This window comes from Bufo bufo, chromosome 6 (assembly GCF_905171765.1).
Source record: "Bufo bufo chromosome 6, aBufBuf1.1, whole genome shotgun sequence".
NCBI classification, from domain to species: Eukaryota; Metazoa; Chordata; class Amphibia; order Anura; family Bufonidae; genus Bufo; species Bufo bufo.
The window spans coordinates 282,739,420-282,757,698 of NC_053394.1; the positions used below are offsets into that span (position 1 = coordinate 282,739,420).

The window sequence follows — 18,279 nt, forward strand, 5'->3', positions numbered from 1 at the left end:
CCTGTGGTGAGCATTCTTTACAGGTCATGGACCTGTGGTGACGTCACTTCGGTCATCACATGATCCATCACATGATCTTTTACCATGGTGATGGATCATGTGATGACCGGAGGGACGTCATCAAAGGTCCTTGACCTGTAATGGACAATCACCACAGGTCCTGTTCAGCAAAGGAGACAGAAGGAGATGCCGGGCATCGCGATCAAGTGGACTAAGGTGAGTTAAATTATTTATTTATTTTAACCCCTCCAGCGCTATTTTACGCTTTATTTTCTTTATTCAGAATGCTATTATTTTCCCTTATAACCATGTTATAAGGGGAAATAATACAATCTACAGAACACCGATCCCAAGCCCGAACTTCTGTGAAGAAGTTCGGGTTTGGGTACAAAACATGCGTGATTTTTCTCATGCGCGTGCAAAACGCATTACAATGTTTTGCACTCGCGCGGAAAAATCGCGGGTGTTCCCGCACATTTTCCCGCAACGCCCATGTGAACTCAGCCTTAGGCCTAGTTCACACGACCGTATGGCTTTTATTGTTTTTTGCGGTCCGTTTTTCACGGATCCGTTTTTCACGGATCCGTTTTTCACGGATCCATTGTTCCGTTTTTTAGTTCCGTTGTGTTTCCGTTTCCTTTCCATTTTTCCGTTCCGTTTTTACGTATGCCATGTACAGTATACAGTAATTACATAGAAAAAATTTGGCTGGGCATAACAATTTCAATAGATGGTTCAGAAAAAACGGAACGGAAACGGAAGACATACGGATGCATTTCCGTATGTGTTCCGTTTTTTTTGCAGACCCATTGACTTGAATGGAGCCACGACCCGTGATTTACGGCCAAATATAGGACAAGCTCTATCTTTCAACGGAACGAAAAAACGGAAATACGGAAACGGAATGCATACGGAACACATTCCGCTTTTTTTGCGGAACCATTGAAATGAATGGTTCCGTATACGGACCGTATACGGAACACAAAAAAACGGCCCGTACACTCGCAAAAAAAAACGTTCGTGTGAACTAGGCCTTAGGCCTCTTTCACACTACCGTTTTTTTTGTTTTTGTTTTGCGGGCCGTTTTTTGCGTTTCCATATACGGAAATACGGAACCATTCATTTCAATGGTTCCGCAAAAAAAACGGAATGTGTTCCGTATGCATTCCGTTTCCGTATTTCCGTTTTTCCGTTCCGTTGAAAGATAGAACATGTCCTATATTTGGCCGTAAATCACGTACGGAACGTGATTTACGGCTCCATTCAAGACAATGGGTCCGCAAAAAAAACGGAACACATACGGAAATGCATCCGTATGTCTTCCGTATCCGTTCCGTTTTTTTCTGAACCATCTATTGAAAATGTTATGGCCAGCACAATTTTTTCTATGTAATTACTGTATACTGTATATGCCATACGGAAAAACGGAAACGGAAACACAACGGAAACAAAAAAACGGAACAACGGATCCGTGAAAAACGGAACGCAAAACACTGAAATCGACATACTGTAGTGTGAAAGAGGCCTTACAGTATGGGTCTATGACTGTGGCTTTATGAAGACCCTAGAAGAGCAATGCCAGCATTGACCTGGGTACTGACCTTTATACAACTGTGAGACACTAATGGGGGTTATGCCCAGCTCATATGTGTTTTCATCTTTTGTGTTCAGCTGACAATGGGAAGGATGCTGTGAATTGCACCTATAAGGACGAGAATGACTGTGTGGTCAGGTTCCAGTACCATGAGGACTCCAGTGGGAAGTCAGTATTGTACGTCATAAATGAAGCAGGTAAGAATGTGACAGATAATTGACATTTCTTCACATATGTTCTTCAGAAACATGTCATCATATAAGTGACTAAAGAGTGGGATCAAGTACTTAGGGGTTTTCCAAGATTTTTTACCTGATGACCTATCTCTTCAATGGGGCTCAGTCTAAGTCCTCATGCACACGACAGTATTTTTTCACGGTCCGCAAAACGGGGTTCCGTTGGTCCGTGATCCGTGACCGTTTTTTCATCCGTGGGTCTTCCTTGATTTTTGGATGATCCACGGACATGAAAAAAAAGTCGTTTTGGTGTCCGCCTGTCCGTGCGGAGCCAAACGGATCCGTCTTGACTTACAATGCAAGTCAACGTGGACGGATCCGTTTGATGTTGACACAATATGGTGCAATTGCAAACGGATCCATCCCCCATTGACTTTCAATGTAAAGTCAGGAGTTAATATACCATAGGATCAGAGTTTTCTCCAATCCGATGGTATATTTTAACTTGAAGAGTCCCCATCACCATGGGAACGCCTCTATGTTAGAATATACCATCGGATTTGAGTTAGATCGTGAAACTCATATCCGACAGTATATTCTACCACAGAGGCGTTCCCATAGTGATGGGGACGCTTCAAGTTAGAATATCCTACGAACTGTGTACATGACTGCCCCCTGCTGCCTGGCAGCACCCGATCTTTTACAGGGGGCTGTGATCCGCACAATTAACCCCTCAGGTGCGGCACCTGAGGGGTTAATTGTGCGTATCATAGCCCCCTGTAAGAGATCAGGTGCTGCCAGGCAGGAGGGGGCAGACCCCCCTCCCTCCCCTGTATTACATTCATTGGTGGCCAGTGCGGCCTCCCCTCTCCCCCCCCCCCTAGTTAAAATCACGTTCCAATTCCCCATCATTGGTGGCCAGTGCGGCCTCACCTCTCCCCCCCCCTTGTTAAAATCACGTTCCGAATCCCCCATCATTGGTGGCCAGTGCAGCCTCACATCTCCCCCCCCCTAGTTAAAATCATGTTCCGAATCCCCCATCATTGGTGGCCAGTGCGGCTTCACCTCTCCCCCCCCCCCTAGTTAAAATCACGTTCCCCCATCATTGGTGGCAGTGGAGAGTTCCGATTGGAGTCCCAGTTTAATCGCTGGGGCTCCAATCGGTAACCAGGGCAACCAGGACGCTACTGCAGTCCTGGTTGCCATGGTTACTTAGCAATTTTTAGAAGCATTATACTTACCTGTGCTGTCTGTGTCCGGCCGGGCGCTCCTCCTACTGGTAAGTGAAAGGTCTGTGCGGCGCATTGCTTATAGCACAGACCTGTCACTTACCAGTAGGAGGAGCGCCCGGCCGGTCACAGACATCGCAGCTCGCAGGTAAGCATAATGCTTCTAAAAATTGCTAAGTAACCATTTCAACCAGGACTGCAGTAGCGTCCTGGTTGCCATGGTTACCGATTGGAGCCCCAGCGATTAAACTGGGACTCCGATCGGAACTCTCCACTGCCACCAATGATGGGGGAACGGGATTTTAACTAGGGGGGGGAGATGTGAGGCCGCACTGGCCACCAATGATGGGGGATTCGGAACGTGATTTTAACTGGGGGGGGGAGATGTGAGGCCGCACTGGCCACCAATGATGGGGGATTCGGAACGTGATTTTAACTAGGGGGGGGAGGGGAGGCGGTACAGGTCTGCCCCCTCCTGCCTGGCAGCACCTGATCTCTTACAGGGGGCTATGATACGCACAATTAACCCTTTAGGTGCGGCACCTGAGGGGTTAATTGTGCGGATCACAGCCCCCTGTAAAAGATCGGGTGCTGCCAGGCAGCAGGGGGCAGTCATGTACACAGTTCGTAGTATATTCTAACTTGAAGCGTCCCCATCACTATGGAAACGCCTCTGTGTTAGAATATACTGTCGGATATGAGTTTTCACGAAGTGAAAACTCATATCTGAAAAAGCTTTTATGCAGACGGATCTGCGATCAGTCTGTGTGAAAGTTCCCAACTGCCACGGATCACGGACGCGGATGCCAATGTTGTGTGCATCCGCGTTTTTTCACAGACCCATTGACTTGAATGGGTCCGTGAACCGTTGTCCGTCCAAAAAATAGGACAGGTCATATTTTTTTGACGGACAGGAAACACGGATCACGGCCGCGGATGAACAACGGTGCATTTTCCGAGTTTTCAACGGACCCATTGAAAGTGAATGGGTCCGCAGAAAATCACGGAAAACGGAACAACGGCCACGAATGCACACAACGGTCGTGTGCATGAGGCCTAAGGGTCCATTCACACGTCCGCAATTCTGTTCCGCATTTTTCGGAACGGAATTGCGGACCCATTCATTTCTATGGGGTCGCACGATGTGCTGCCTGGATCCGGAATTGCGGATCCGCACTTCCAGGTCCGCAATTCCGTTCCTGAAAAAAATAGAACATGTCCTATTCTTGTCCGCAATTGTGGACAAGATTAGGCATTTTGTATTAAGTGCTGGTGATGTGCGGATCCGCAAAACACACACGGACGTGTGAATGGACCCTAAGGCACACCTGTGCAATATTCATGCTGTCTAATCAGCACCTTGATATGCCACACCTGTGAGGTGGGATGGATTATCTTGGCAAAGGAGAAGTGCTCACTAACACAGATTTAGACAGATCTCTATTGTGACAACTCGGGGTCACTTAGCTCTCCAGGATTGCCGCCGTCTTCTCACCTTAGACGGTTGGCACACCTCAAGAAGCCAATCCAACACTGCAGATTTGGGTGCAAACTGGCCACGACCAGCTTTATTTTCACTTTTACAGCAGACCATACATAAATCATAAACATAAATCCTAGGCCGTCTGGCCACTGACTACACAGTATTTCTCCCTCTCTATCGGGATCTGGGTCTACCACCCAGCTCCCCAAAACACCAGGGTTAGGCCTCCTGCACACGACCGTTGTTGGGTTCCGTGTCCGTTGTTCCGTTTTCCGTGATTTTCTGCGGACCCATTGACTTTCAATGGGTCCGTTGAAAACTCGGAAAATGCACTGTTTGTCATCCGCGTCCGTGATCCGTTTTGCCAGTCCGTGAAAAAAATATGACCTGTCCTATTTTTTTCACGGACAACGGTTCGCGGACCCATTCAAGTCAATGGGTCCGTGAAAAAACACGGAGGCACACAAGATTGTCATCCGCGTCCTTGATCCGTCGCTGTTTTTTTCCTATCATTTTCAAGGCAAACTTGACTTAGATTTTTTTTTCACTTTTCATGTCTGGTGATCCTCCAAAAATCAAGGAAAACACATGGAAAAAAAACCAGACACGGATCACGGAACAACGGAACCCCGTTTTGCGGACCGTGAAAAATACTGTCGTGTGCATGAGGCCTTAGAGGGTCCTGGTTCCCATAGGCCTTGACGCAGCCTTCTCCTTCCCCAGACTGGGAGCCCTGATTGAGGAGCTCAGCCCACATTTACTTGAGCTCCTTAGCTGGCTGCTAATTACCAGCCTAGCTGCTGCATACAGTGGGAAAAAACTATTTTCCCAGCCTTTCTTGTTCTCACCCAGCTTCCTCTGGGTGAGATGCACCATTTTAATGGCCCTCATATGGCCCTCTGGCAGCTCCACTGCCACACTGTGTGTGTGTGTATATATATATATATATATATATATATATATATACAGCAACTGAGAATTATACAATAAATTTATACTCCCAGTATACAGGACTAGCAAGTGATACTGCTATGCATTGTGTGTATGTGTGTATGTGTGTGTGTGTGTATATATGTATGTGTGTGTGTGTGTGTGTGTGTGTGTGTGTGTGTATATATGTGTGTGTATGTATGTATGTATATATATATATATATATATATATATATATACACACAGTATATACCATATTTTTCACCCCATAAGATGCATTTTTTCCCCCAAAAGTGGAGGAAAAATGCCCCTGAGTCTTATGAGGCGAATACTAATGAGTTAGTACCGTAGCACCGGGAAGCGGTGAAGGCTCTGTAGTCACCGCTTCCTGATCCTCCACTGTCGTCTGTCCAGTGGCTATGCACAGCGTGAGGGCGCTCTGTGACCTCACGCTGTGCGCGCCAGTTTACAGCACAGCCGACAGCAGGAGGAAGAAGATCACGGGCGGTGAGAAGCGGCGGTGTCCAGGAGCAGGAGAGGTAAGTGTTTTTTTATTTTATAAAACTTGGGGCTGATCTGAGGCCATGATGGGGGTGATGAGAGGCATAATGGATGATAATGTGGATGATGAGAGGCATAATGGATGATAATGGGGTGACAAGAGGCATAATGGATGATAATGGGGGTGATGAGAGGCATCATGGATGATAATGGGGATGATGAGAGGCATAATGGATGATAACGGCGGTGATGAGAGGCATCATGGATGATAATGGGGTGATGAGAGGCATAATGAATGATAATGGGGGCTGATAAGAGGCATAAGGGCTGATATGGGGGCTGATGAGAGGCATGGGGGCTGATGAGAGGCATGGGGCTCTTATCAGAGGTCTGATTTGGGGTCATTTACATTGGGGGTCTGATTGGTGGTCTGACCTGAGGTGTAATGAAAAATATATTTTTCTTATTATCCTCATCTAAAACCTAGGTGTGTCTTTTGGGGCGGTGCGTCATATAGGGCGAAAAATACGGTACATAGATATATACCTGCTCTCCTTGCATCATGTCAGTTAGTCACATGACACAAGGGAGAAAGGTCACCACTGCAGCAAGAGCTAAGCTGCAGTGGAATCAAAATGGAGGTTTACATCCTGGGAGCTGAGCCAAAAAGCCAAGGCCGGGAAGAAAGGGAGCTGGGAAGCAGGTAAGTATGCTTCCCTTTACAGGTCTGCCAAAGGCTGGGGGATTTACCAACTGAATACAGTTATGTGGTATAACCGTAATCAGGGCTGCACAGAAATGTAGGGCTTGAGGCTAAATTGTCACTCCCTGTAGTCCACCTGAGGCCACCGTCTCACTAGGCCTCATGAGCAGTGCACCCCTGACAATGATACCAAAGTAAAAGTATGCAAATGAGCTCTCTTGCAGAAGAAAGCAAATTGTCCTTTTAGTGTCCTGTAAGTCAATGTCCAAGCCAATAAAGAGCTTTGACACATGAGCGCCCATATATAAATATCACGGTTTCAGAGTTTTTGCTCTTCATCAGTAGAGAGTAGGGTTCAGGTTGACTAGTTGACATGGCTAATTCAGGAGATGAGGAATGAGGCTGAGCTGCCAGGCACAACCTGGACAAGGATGGTGCTGTGTCTAAAAGAAAAGCTGCCATGTTTTTCTGATCTAATTCAAACTAGAGCTGCAGTAAACAAATATTTTAGTGATCGAGTATTCTATTGATTATTTTTTACGATTAATCGAGTAATCTAATGAGAAAAACCTTCTTAAAATAACGTATTACTTTATAAAAACAATATTTTTATTTATTACATCTGATTTTTATCAGAACACAGATCATCAGATCAAACTACACCCCCCCAAATCAGACTATCACAGATCTCAGCCACAGATAAGCCCCCCCAAGTCAGTCAGCCTTGCCCTCAAATCAGTTCCCCCATGCCGCCACCCTACAATCAGACCCCCATGCCACCATGATCAGACCGCCTGCCACCATGATCACACCCTCCCTTGCTGCAGTGCAATCAGAGCCAGACCCCCATGCCATCCATTGCCATGTCCCCCACTCCCCCAGTGCCATCAGATTAGCAGCCCCTCCATGCCATCTCCCCCAGTGCCCCCATGATGGCACTGCCATTAGCCCCTCCATGCCATCCAGATTTCCATTATGTCCCCCTTCCCCTGTGCCTCCATGCCATTCACAATGTCCCCCACTCCCCCAGATCAGCTCCTTCATGCCAAATCACAGGTGCCCTCATTAACCCCCCCAATAATTTTATACATGCCAAATCACAGGTGTCCCAATTAACCCCTCTCTGAACCAATAACTTTACACATGCCAAATCACAGTTGCCCTCATTAACCCCTCTCCATCCCCCCACCAATAACTTTATACATGCCATTGCCAAATCACAGGTTCCCCCATTATACCCTCTCCAACCCCCACCTCCCTCTCATATATCTTTATACATGCCAAATCACAGCCTGGTGCCCAAATTAACCCGTCTCCCCCCCATCCCCCGTCACCAATAACATGCAATTCACAGGTGCCCCCCTTTCCCCCTAGGCCCGCCGCTGCTGCTTACTTTATACTTACTTTGAATGGCAGTGCGGCGTATGCTGGCACATGGAGTCCGCAGGAGACGCGTCTTCATCCCAGCATGCACTGGGACCTGACGTCACACACATCGTCAGCCAACGTGCTGATGTGTGTACGCAAGGCCCTGCAGTGTGGTGCCGAGTCGGGACACGGGAGGCCACGGAGCAGTGAGTGAGACGCTTCATTTCACTCCCGCTCCGTGGTCATGTGATTCAAACGATTCCCTGCATCGAGGGTTTTTTTACCTCGATTTAATCGATTTAATCGATGAATCGTTTCAGCCCTAATTCAAACCATTTAAGATGTATTGCTCAGTACTTATGTACATTTCTATTCATGAATCTAGGAAATCTGTTTCCGAACTTGATAGGTCATAATAACACCCAAAACTAAGAACTGTGGGCAAATTTACTAATCAAAATGAGACACAACAGAATTCTGGTGCAATTTACGCCAAAAAGTTGGCACATTTATTTTTTACTACTTACCTGACAAGGGGAGTGGCTTAGTGTAAAAAGTTATGACCTGTCAGAAAGGGTTACAGCTTAACCACTTAAGGACCACAGGTTTATACCCCCCTTGTGACCAGGCCCTTTTTTTACAAATAGTCACTTCACAACTTTAACGGTTTATTGCTCGGTCATGCAACTTGGCACCCAAATGAATTTTACCTCCTTTTCTTCTCACAAATACAGCTTTCTTTTGGTGGTATTTGATTGCTGCTGAGATTTTTCATTTTTCTGATAATCCAAAAAAGACCGCAATTTTCTCGAAAAAAGTGTATTTTTAACTTTTTCTGGTAAAATTGTTCAAATATAATTACATTTTTATACAAGTTTGTGTCAGAATTTATTGTGCTACATGTCTGATAAAAAAAAACGTTTACAAACTATGGTACAAAAATGTGAATTTCTGCATTTTGAAGCAGCTCTGACTTTCTGAGCACCTGTCATGTTTCTTGAGTGCTAGAATGCCAGGATAGTATAAATACCCCCCAAATGACCCCATTTTAGAAAGAAGACACCCCAAAGTATTCGCGGAGGGGCATGGTGAGTTCATGTATGATTTAATTTTTTTTCACAAGTTAGCGGAAAATGACACTTTCTGAGGAAAATAAAATAATAATAATAATAATAATAATAATAATAAAGTTTCCATTTCTGCTAACTTCTGGCAAAAAAAAAAAAAATCTCCCACGGACTCACTATGCCCCTCAGTGAATACCTTGAGGTGTCTACTTTCCGAAATGGGGTCATTTGTGGGGTGTGTTTACTGTTCTGGCATTTTGGGTGGGGCTAAATTGTGAGCAACCCTGTAAAGCCTAAGGCTGGGTTCACACTTGAGCGTTTTACAGCGCGTTCAAACGCGCTGTAAAACGCTCAACACATGAAAACCAATGCTTCCCTATGGCCCTGGTTCTCACTTGAGCGTTTTACAGCGCTGAAAAACGCGCTGTAAAACGCCCTACGCTCAAACAAGTACTTGAGCTTCTTTGGGGCGTTTTGACGCGCGTTTGTGGCCATAGGACATTGCAGTCAATCACACAAACGCGCGTCAAACGCGCGTTTACTATTGCAAAAAACGTGCATAAAAAACGCGCGTCAAACTCGCATATCAAAGACGCTCAGGTCTGAACCCAGCCTAAAGGTACTCGTTGGACTTTCTGCCCCTTTACACACCTAGGCTGCAAAAAAGTGTCACACATGTGGTATCGCCGTACTCAGGAGAAGTAGGGCAATGAGTTTTGGGGTGTATTTTTACATATACCCATGCTGGGTGAGAGAAATATCTCTGTAAATTGACAACTTTGTATAAAAAATTTTTAAAAGTTGTCATTTACAGAGATATTTCTCACGCACAGTATGGGTATATGTAAAAATACACCCCAAAACACATTGCCCTACTTCTTCTGAGTACGGCCCCTTTGCGCAGCCTAGGTGCGCAAAGGGGCCCAAATTCCAATGAGTACCTTTAGAATTTCACAGGGCATTTTTACGCATTTGGATTCCAAACTACTTCTCACGCTTTAGGGCCCCTAAAATGCCAGGGCAGTATAAATACCCCACAAGTGACCCCATTTTGGAAAGAAGACACCCCAAAGTATTCCGTGAGGGGTATGGTGAGTTCATGTAAGATTTTATTTTTTGTCACAAGTTAGTGGAATATGAGACTTTGTAAGAAAAAAAAAAAAAAACAATTTCCGCTAACTTGAGCCAAAAATAAAAAATTTCCGTTCAGGATCTTGTCTTTTTACCAGTCAAAAAAGTCCTGCATGCAAGACTTTTTTGACTGATCTTTTTGACAAAATCTGCAGAGCCTTCAACGCAGATGTGAATAAGCCCTTAACATTATGCAGGGATACACTTTATGTATTTGTATTACTTCAACTTTCATACTCCTCCTCAGCTAAAAATACTCTTTAAAAATGGTAAGAGGAGTATTTTTACTCTTCCAGAAAAAATGTAGTGCATTTGATACAACCCCTTTAAAGGGGTTGTCCGGGTTCAGAGCTGAACCCGGACATGCCTCCATTTTCACCCCGGCAGCCCCCCTGACTTGAGCATTTTTTGGAGATCCAGTGACGTACCGGGGCTCTCCATGGGGCTGCCAGGAACCCCGGTAACATTTAGCGCTACCCTAGCCAGTTAAACGGCAAGGGCATCGCTAAAGCCCGCCCATCAGAGCCGGTGACGTCACCGAACATACTGCCGGGCGGAAGTTTCCGCCCGGCAGTGTGTTATGATAAACAAATAAGCCTGTGTCCTGCGTGATTTAGCGCAGGGCAAGGGAGCGCTATGAACTCGCCATGCCCCTCACGGAATACCTTGGGGTGTCTTCTTTCCAAAATGGGGTCATATGTGGGGTGTGTTTACTGTTCTGGCATTTTGGGTGGGGCTAAATTGTGAGCAACCCTGTAAAGCCTAAAGGTACTCGTTGGACTTTCGGCCCCTTTACGCACCTAGGCTGCAAAAAAGTGTCACATGTGGTATCGCCGTACTCAGAAGAAGTAGGGCAATGTGTTTTGGGGTCTATTTTTACATATACCCATACTGTGTGTGAGAAATATCTCTGTAAATTACAACTTTTTCAATTTTTTTATACAAAGTTGTCAATTTACAGATATATTTCTCTCACCCAGCATGGGTATATGTAAAAATACACCCCAAAACACATTGCCCTACTTCTCCTGAGTACGGTGATACCACATGAGTGACACTTTTTTGCAGCCAAGATGCGCAAAGGGGCCCAAATTCCAATGAGTACCTTTAGGATTTCACAGGGCATTTTTACGCATTTGAATTCCAAACTACTTCTCACGCTTTAGGGCCCCTAAAATGCCAGGGCAGTACCCCTTTTTTGACATTTTGGGCTAACTAAATTTAGGGGGTATTCCTCTGAGACTATCCAGGAAAAAGAGCACACCTGCCTAGTAAAAAGGATTGCTTGCGAAGTAAAGCTGCGATCGCTAATAAAGATCCAAAAAGCTCAAAAGTGATCTTTATAGCGCCGCAGCGATTTTACAGTGTTTTTGCAGTGATCAGAAAAAAAAAAATTCTGTCACTGCGATGGGGCGGACTGAACGCAAGTGTGGGCACAAGATTAGGCCTGATCGGGCGAACACTGCGGTTTTTTGTAGAGCCTAAGGTGACCCTAATGTACTGATATAGATCTGATTGCGATCAGTCTTGATCACTTACAGATACTATATAGTACTAGTGCTGATTAGCGACAGCAATGACACTAATCAGCTACTAATCAGTGACTGCGGTGCAGTGGGCTGGGCGCTAACTACCTAACAAGTAGCTAACTACCTGGCGGTGATGAGGGACCCTTACAGGGGGGTGATCAGGGAGTCTATATGGGGTGATCAGGGGTTAATAAGACGTTAATAAGTGACAGGGGGGGGTGTAATGTGTGTGTGGTGCTTGGTGCTACTTACAGAGCTGCCTGTGTCCTCTGGTGGTCGATCCAAGCAAAAGGGACCACCAGAGGAGCAGGTAGCAGGTATATCAGACGCTATTTACAAAATAGCGTCTGATATACCTATTTGATTGGTTCTTTTAAAAATCTACAGCCTGCCAGCCAATGATCAGCGCTGGCAGGCTGTAGTTAAACTTGAATACTGCGCGCTCCTGTGAACGCGCGTTCACAGGAAATCTCAGGTCTGACGAGATTACGCCAATAGGCGTCACTGAGACCTGAGAGCGCTGCCGTCCGGACGCCTATCGGCGTTACCGTGACGGCAACTGGTTAAAGTGCGACGGCGTGCACCAAAAATGATGGTGAAAAGCAAGCCAACTGATAGTTGGTGTAAACCTAGATGAGACAATGTAAGGGTACATGCACACGACAGTCGTTTTTTGTGTCCGACCGCAAATTGTGCGTCAGCCAAAAAAACCGGATGCGGCATCCGTTTTTTTTTTGAGAGGATCAGTTTTTTTCCACAGATCCCTTGTAATAAATGCCTATCCTTGTCCGCAAATGTAAAAAAAGTAGGACATGCACTATTTTTTTTGCTGAAGGGAAACATGGACAACGGACGTGGAATACAAACGGATGAACTATCAGCATTTTTTTGCTGACCCATTGAAATGAATGGGTCCCCATCCTATCCGCAAAAAAAAAACGGAAAGGAGGCCGAGAAAAACAACTGTCATGTGCATGAGGCCTAAAGGTGCAAATTTCTCATCCAGTATTTCACTAAACTCTACGCATGTTTAGACTGTCTAGTGAAAGCTGTAACTAAATGTTGACTGCATTCTTAGAAAAGGGTTATTTTCAAGATGAAGTACAGATTTCATACCATATCTTTAGAAAAGCAGTGCGCGATACTGTACATGTGAACTACTGCCAATGTACACGGACTGCCGGTGACATTTAATATCCAGCTTGTAAGTGACTCTGGCGATTGTAAGAATTGACTGCCTAGAAGTTAATTGGGAAATGAATACAAGTTCCCACCCAATGCCGCATTCTGTAACATGTCCCACATGAAGGGAGGGAGGTACGTGAGAAAAACCTAAACTTTATAGGAATTTTCCCAGCCCCCTCTAATGTGCTGCAATATATTACCTCAGCAAAAAAGTCCAGATGCCGAGATCTTAACTCTTTAGCAGCTGGTACAGATTGCCTCTTAAGTGAGATCTGGTTTATATACAGTATGAACGTTAGTATGGCTGGAGCTGTAACATGGCAGGACAACTCTGGACAAGCTGCCCATTCTTCCTTTCCTTTCCAATGACCATGAATGAGATGCTAGGTGCTACTAAGGAAGCTATGAAATAGATGAAAGGGTGGAATTCTAGGATAGTTAAAAGGGTCCTCCAGGACATTAACCATTTCAAGGCCAAGCTGTTTTTCACTTTTATGACCAGGCTTAGTTTTGCAAATCTGACATGTGTCACTTTATGTGCTAATAACTTTGGAATGCTTCTATTTATCCAAGCCATTCTGAGATTGTTTTCTTGTGACATCTCGTACTTGATGTTAGGGGTAAATTTGGGACGATAACTTTTACCTTTATATTATAAAAAATCCCAAATTTACAGAAAAATTGTAAAAAAAATTTTTTTTCTAAATTTTAATTTCTACGCATTAAAGCCAGCTAGTGATACCTCATTAGAGAGTTTTTACTTAACCGCTTCACGTCCGCCCATAGGATATAAACGTCCTATGGGTGGATGTCTATTTCTGAACGGACGTTCCAGAACGTCCGTTCAGAAAGTGCAGCTGCACGCTAATCGTGCAGCTGCTGATCGGGTTGCCCGCTGTCAGTGACAGCAGGGCAACCCTAAGACAAGGCAGGGACAGTGCCCAGGTGTCCCTGCCTTCTAGATCGCTGCAGACACAGCGCTCACCGAGCGCTGTGTCTGCAGAGAAGGAAGCGCTGTGCGACCGCCGTGACCGGAGTGTGCAGGAGCTGTGTGAGGTCTCTCAGAGACCTCGATCAGCCCTGCTGTGAGGCTGTACAGCGCTGGATTGCTGCTGTACAGCCTCTCTAGGGGTGTATTTGTCCTGTAACTGGGGCTACTATGTCAGCCCCAGTTACAGGAGAAATCAACAGTGAAAAAAAAAAAAAAAAAAAAGTCAAGCAAATGTCCCCCAGAGGTCTTGTATGACTTTATGGGGGACAAAAAGTGTAAAATAAAAAAAATAAAAATAAAAGGTTGAAAATAAAAAAATTAAAAAAAGTTTCACATGTAAAAAAAAAAAAGTCCCCAAGTAAGGAATGAAAAAAAAAAGTTAAAAATAGAAAAAATAAAAAAAAAGTATACATATTAGGTATTGCCGCGTCCGTAAAAACCAGCTCTATAAAAATATCACATGACCTAACCCCTCGGGTGAACACCGTAAAAAAAAAAAAAAAAAAAAAAACTGTGTCAAAACAAGCAATTTTTGTCACCTTGCATCACAAAAGGTGCAACACCAAGTGATCAAAAACGCGTATGTCCCACAAAATAGTACCAATAAAACCGTCACCTCATCCCGCAAAAAATGAGCCCCTACATAAGAAAATCTCTCAAAAAATAAAAAAACTATAGCTCTTAGAACATGGAGACATTAAAACATAATTTTTTTGGTTTCAAAAATGCTATTATTGTGTTAAAGTGAAACAAATAAAAAAAAGTATACATATTAGGTATTGCCGCGTCCGTAAAAACCAGCTCTATAAAAATATCACATGACCTAACCCCTCGGGTGAACACCGTAAAAAAAAAAAAAAAAAAACTGTGTCAAAACAAGCAATTTTTGTTACCTTGCATCACAAAAGGTGCAACACCAAGTGTTCAAAAATGCGTATGTCCCACAAAATAGTACCAATAAAACCGTCACCTCATCCCGCAAAAAATGAGCCCCTACATAAGAAAATCTCTCAAAAAATAAAAAAACTATAGCTCTCAGAACATGGACACATTAAAACATAATTTTTTTGTTTCAAAAATGCTATTATTGTGTAAAACTTTAATAAATGAGAAAAAGTATACATATTAGGTATCGCCACGTTCGTAAAGATCTGCTCTATAAAAATGTCACTTGATTGAACCCCTCAGGTGAACGCTGTAAAAATAAATAAATAGAAACTGTGCTAAAACAACCAATTTTTTGGTCACCTTGCCCCATAAAGTGTTATAATGAATGATCAAAAAAATCATATGTACCCAAAAATAGTACTAATAAAACTGGCACCTTATCCCCTAGTTTCCAAAATGGGGTCACTTCTTGGGAGTTTCTACTGTAAGGGTGCATCAGGGGGCTTCAAATGGGACATGGCATCTAAAAACCATGTGGAGTTCCTTTTCTTCTGCGCCCTGCCGTGTGTCCATACAGCAGTTTATGACCACATGTGGGGTGTTTCTGTAAACCGCAGAATCTGGGTAATAAATATTGAGTTTTGTTTGGCTGTTAACCATCGATGTGTTAAAGAAAAAAATTTATTAAAATGGAAAATCTGCCAAAAAAGTGAAATTTAAAAATTTGATCTCCATTTTCCTTTAATTCTTGTGGAACGCCTAAAGGGTTAACAAAGTTTGTAAAATCGGTTTTGAATACCTTGAGGGGTGTAGTTTCTACAATGGGGTCATTTATGGGGGTATCCACTATGTAGGCCCCACAAAGTGACTTCAGACCTGAACTGGTCCTTATAAAGTGGGTTTTGGCAATTTTTTTATAAATTTGAAGAATTGCTTCTAAACTTCTAAGCCTTCTAACGTCCTAAAAAAATAAAATGACATTTCCAAAATGATGCCAACATAAAGTAGACATATGGGGAATGTTAAATAATAAATATTTTATGAGGTATCACTTTCTGTTTTAAAAGCAGAGAAATTGAAATTTAGAAAATTGCGAATTTTTCAAATTTTTGGGTAAATTTGGGATTTTTTTATAAATAAAGGTGAAATATTTTGACTCAAATTTATGACTATCATGAAGTACAATGTGTCACGAGAAAACAATCTCTGAATGACTTGGATAAATAAAGGCGTTCCAAAGTTATTACCACATAAAGTGAGATATGTCAGTTTTGCAAAATTTGGCCTGGTCAGGAAGGGGGCAAATGGCCCAGATGGGAAGTGGTTAAGATTCCCTATATGTTTAATTTATGTTGGCATCATTAAAAAAATTACATTTAATTTTTTTAGGACGTTAGAAGGCATAAAATTTAAGAAGCAATTTTTCAAATTTTCTATAACATTTTCAAAACTGACTTTTTCAAAGACCGGTTCAGTTCTGAAGTCACTTTATGGTCCTTACATAATAGAAATCACCCATAAATTACCCCATTTTAGAAACTACGCCCCTTAAATTACTCAAAACTGGTTTCACAAACTATGTTAACCCTTTAGGTGTTCCACAAGAATTAGAGGAAAATGGAGGTAAAATTTACAATTTTCAGTTTTTGTGCAGATATTTAATTTTAATCAAATTTTTCCTATAACACAGCAAGGGTTAACAGCAAAACAAACCTCAATATTTATTACCTTGATTCTGCAGTTTACAAAAACACCCCATTTATATTCGGAAACAGCTGTATGGGCGCACGGCAGGCCTCAGAAGGAAAGAAGCAACATATGGTTTTTGGAGAGCAGATTTTGCTGGAATGGCTTTTGGGTGTCGTGTCATATTTGAAGGCACACTAAGGCCCCCCAACAGAAGAAACCCCCCAAAAGTAACTCCATTTTGGAAACTACACCCCTCAAAGAATTTATTTAGGGGTTTACTGACCACTTTTACCTCAGGTGTTTCATAATATTTAGAAACGCTTGGATGTGAAAATGAAAAATTCTATTTTTTTACAAGAAAAAGTCGCTTTAACAAGGGATAACTATAGAAAAAGCACCCCATAATTTGTTACCCATTTTCTCCTAAATACGACAACACCCCATATGTGGTCGTAAACTGCTGTATGAGCTGACAGCAGAATTCAAAAGGAAAGGAGTAGCATGTGCATTTTCTAATGTGAAATTTGCTGAAATAGATTTTAAGGGCCATAGCTTTTTTTATTTTTTTGTTGATTGAGATTTGTAGGGGCTCATTTTTTGCGGGATAGGCTGTAGTTTTTAATGGTACTATTTTTGGGTACATATGACTTTTTGGATTGCTTTTTATAAAAAAAAAATTCTGGAGGTGAAGTCGGCTAATATTGTAATTCTGCCAGTGATTTGAATTTTTTATGGGGTTCTCCATGTGGTATATTTGATAAGATAATTTTATTCTGTGTGTTGATACGGTTATGGCGATACCAAATTTATATTGTTTTATTTATGTTCTACCACTTTTATATCATAAAACATCTTTTTATTAAACTTTTTTTTTTTGCATCACCAAATCGAAGACCCATAACTTTTTTTGCAGGACAGGCTGTAATTTTTACTGGTACAATTTTGTCTATATGACTTTATGAGCGCTTTTTATTCCATTTTTTAGGAGGTGAAGCAGGCAAAAATTGCATTTCTGTCAGCGTTTATTTTTTTTATGGGGTTCTCCATGTGGTACAGTTGATATGAAAATTTTATTCTGCGTGTTGATACGGTTATGGCAACACCAAATTTGTGTTGTTTTTTTTATGTTCTATGACTTCTATATCATAAAATCACTTTTTATTAAACTTTTTTTTGCATCACCAAAATCTAAGACCCATAATTTTTTTTATTTTTCCACCAACATAGTTATATGAGGCCTTATTTTTTGCAGGATGGGCTGTAGTTTTTGGTATGCTTATGACTTTTTGTTCACTTTTTATTCATTTTTCTGCAATTCCACCATAGTTTTTTTTCATTTTTACAGCGTTTACCATGTGGGATTAGTACCATAATCATTTTATAGATCAGGTCATTACGGACGCGGCGATACCAATTATGTGTAGTTTATTTTATTTTATTTTTTAATGTCTTATAAATGAGCGGATATGTGAAAGGGCTGTTTATTTTCTTTTTCTTACAATTTTTTTTAACTTTTTTTTTATTTATTAAGTCCCACTTAGATCTTGAAGATCCAATGGGGCTGATGGTTGTACTATACTTGGCAATGCTCTTGCATTGTAAAGTATAGTACTATCAGGTTTCCTGATGGCAACACTGGACGCCTTTAGAAGGCGTCCGGTTGCCATGGCAACCATTGGGCTGCTGCTATTGCAGCGCGGCAGCCCGATGGTTGAGAGAGGGAGCCCCCTCCCTCTATTAACCCCATGGATGACACTGCCGCAGCATCTAAGGGGTTATAGCAGAGTGTCAGCATACAGCTGATACTCGCTGCTG

The 18,279-nt window shown here is 42.8% G+C and overlaps 1 protein-coding gene across 1 annotated transcript in view; it reads left to right on the forward strand.

Annotated features, from left to right (window-relative positions):
- Nucleotides 1-18,279, forward strand: part of ITGB3 (integrin subunit beta 3) — an 89,390-nt gene that overhangs the window by 63,102 nt on the left and 8,009 nt on the right. The window contains 1 exon segment of the mRNA XM_040435622.1: nucleotides 1,672-1,791. Within this exon segment, the coding sequence (XP_040291556.1) occupies nucleotides 1,672-1,791 (120 nt within the window).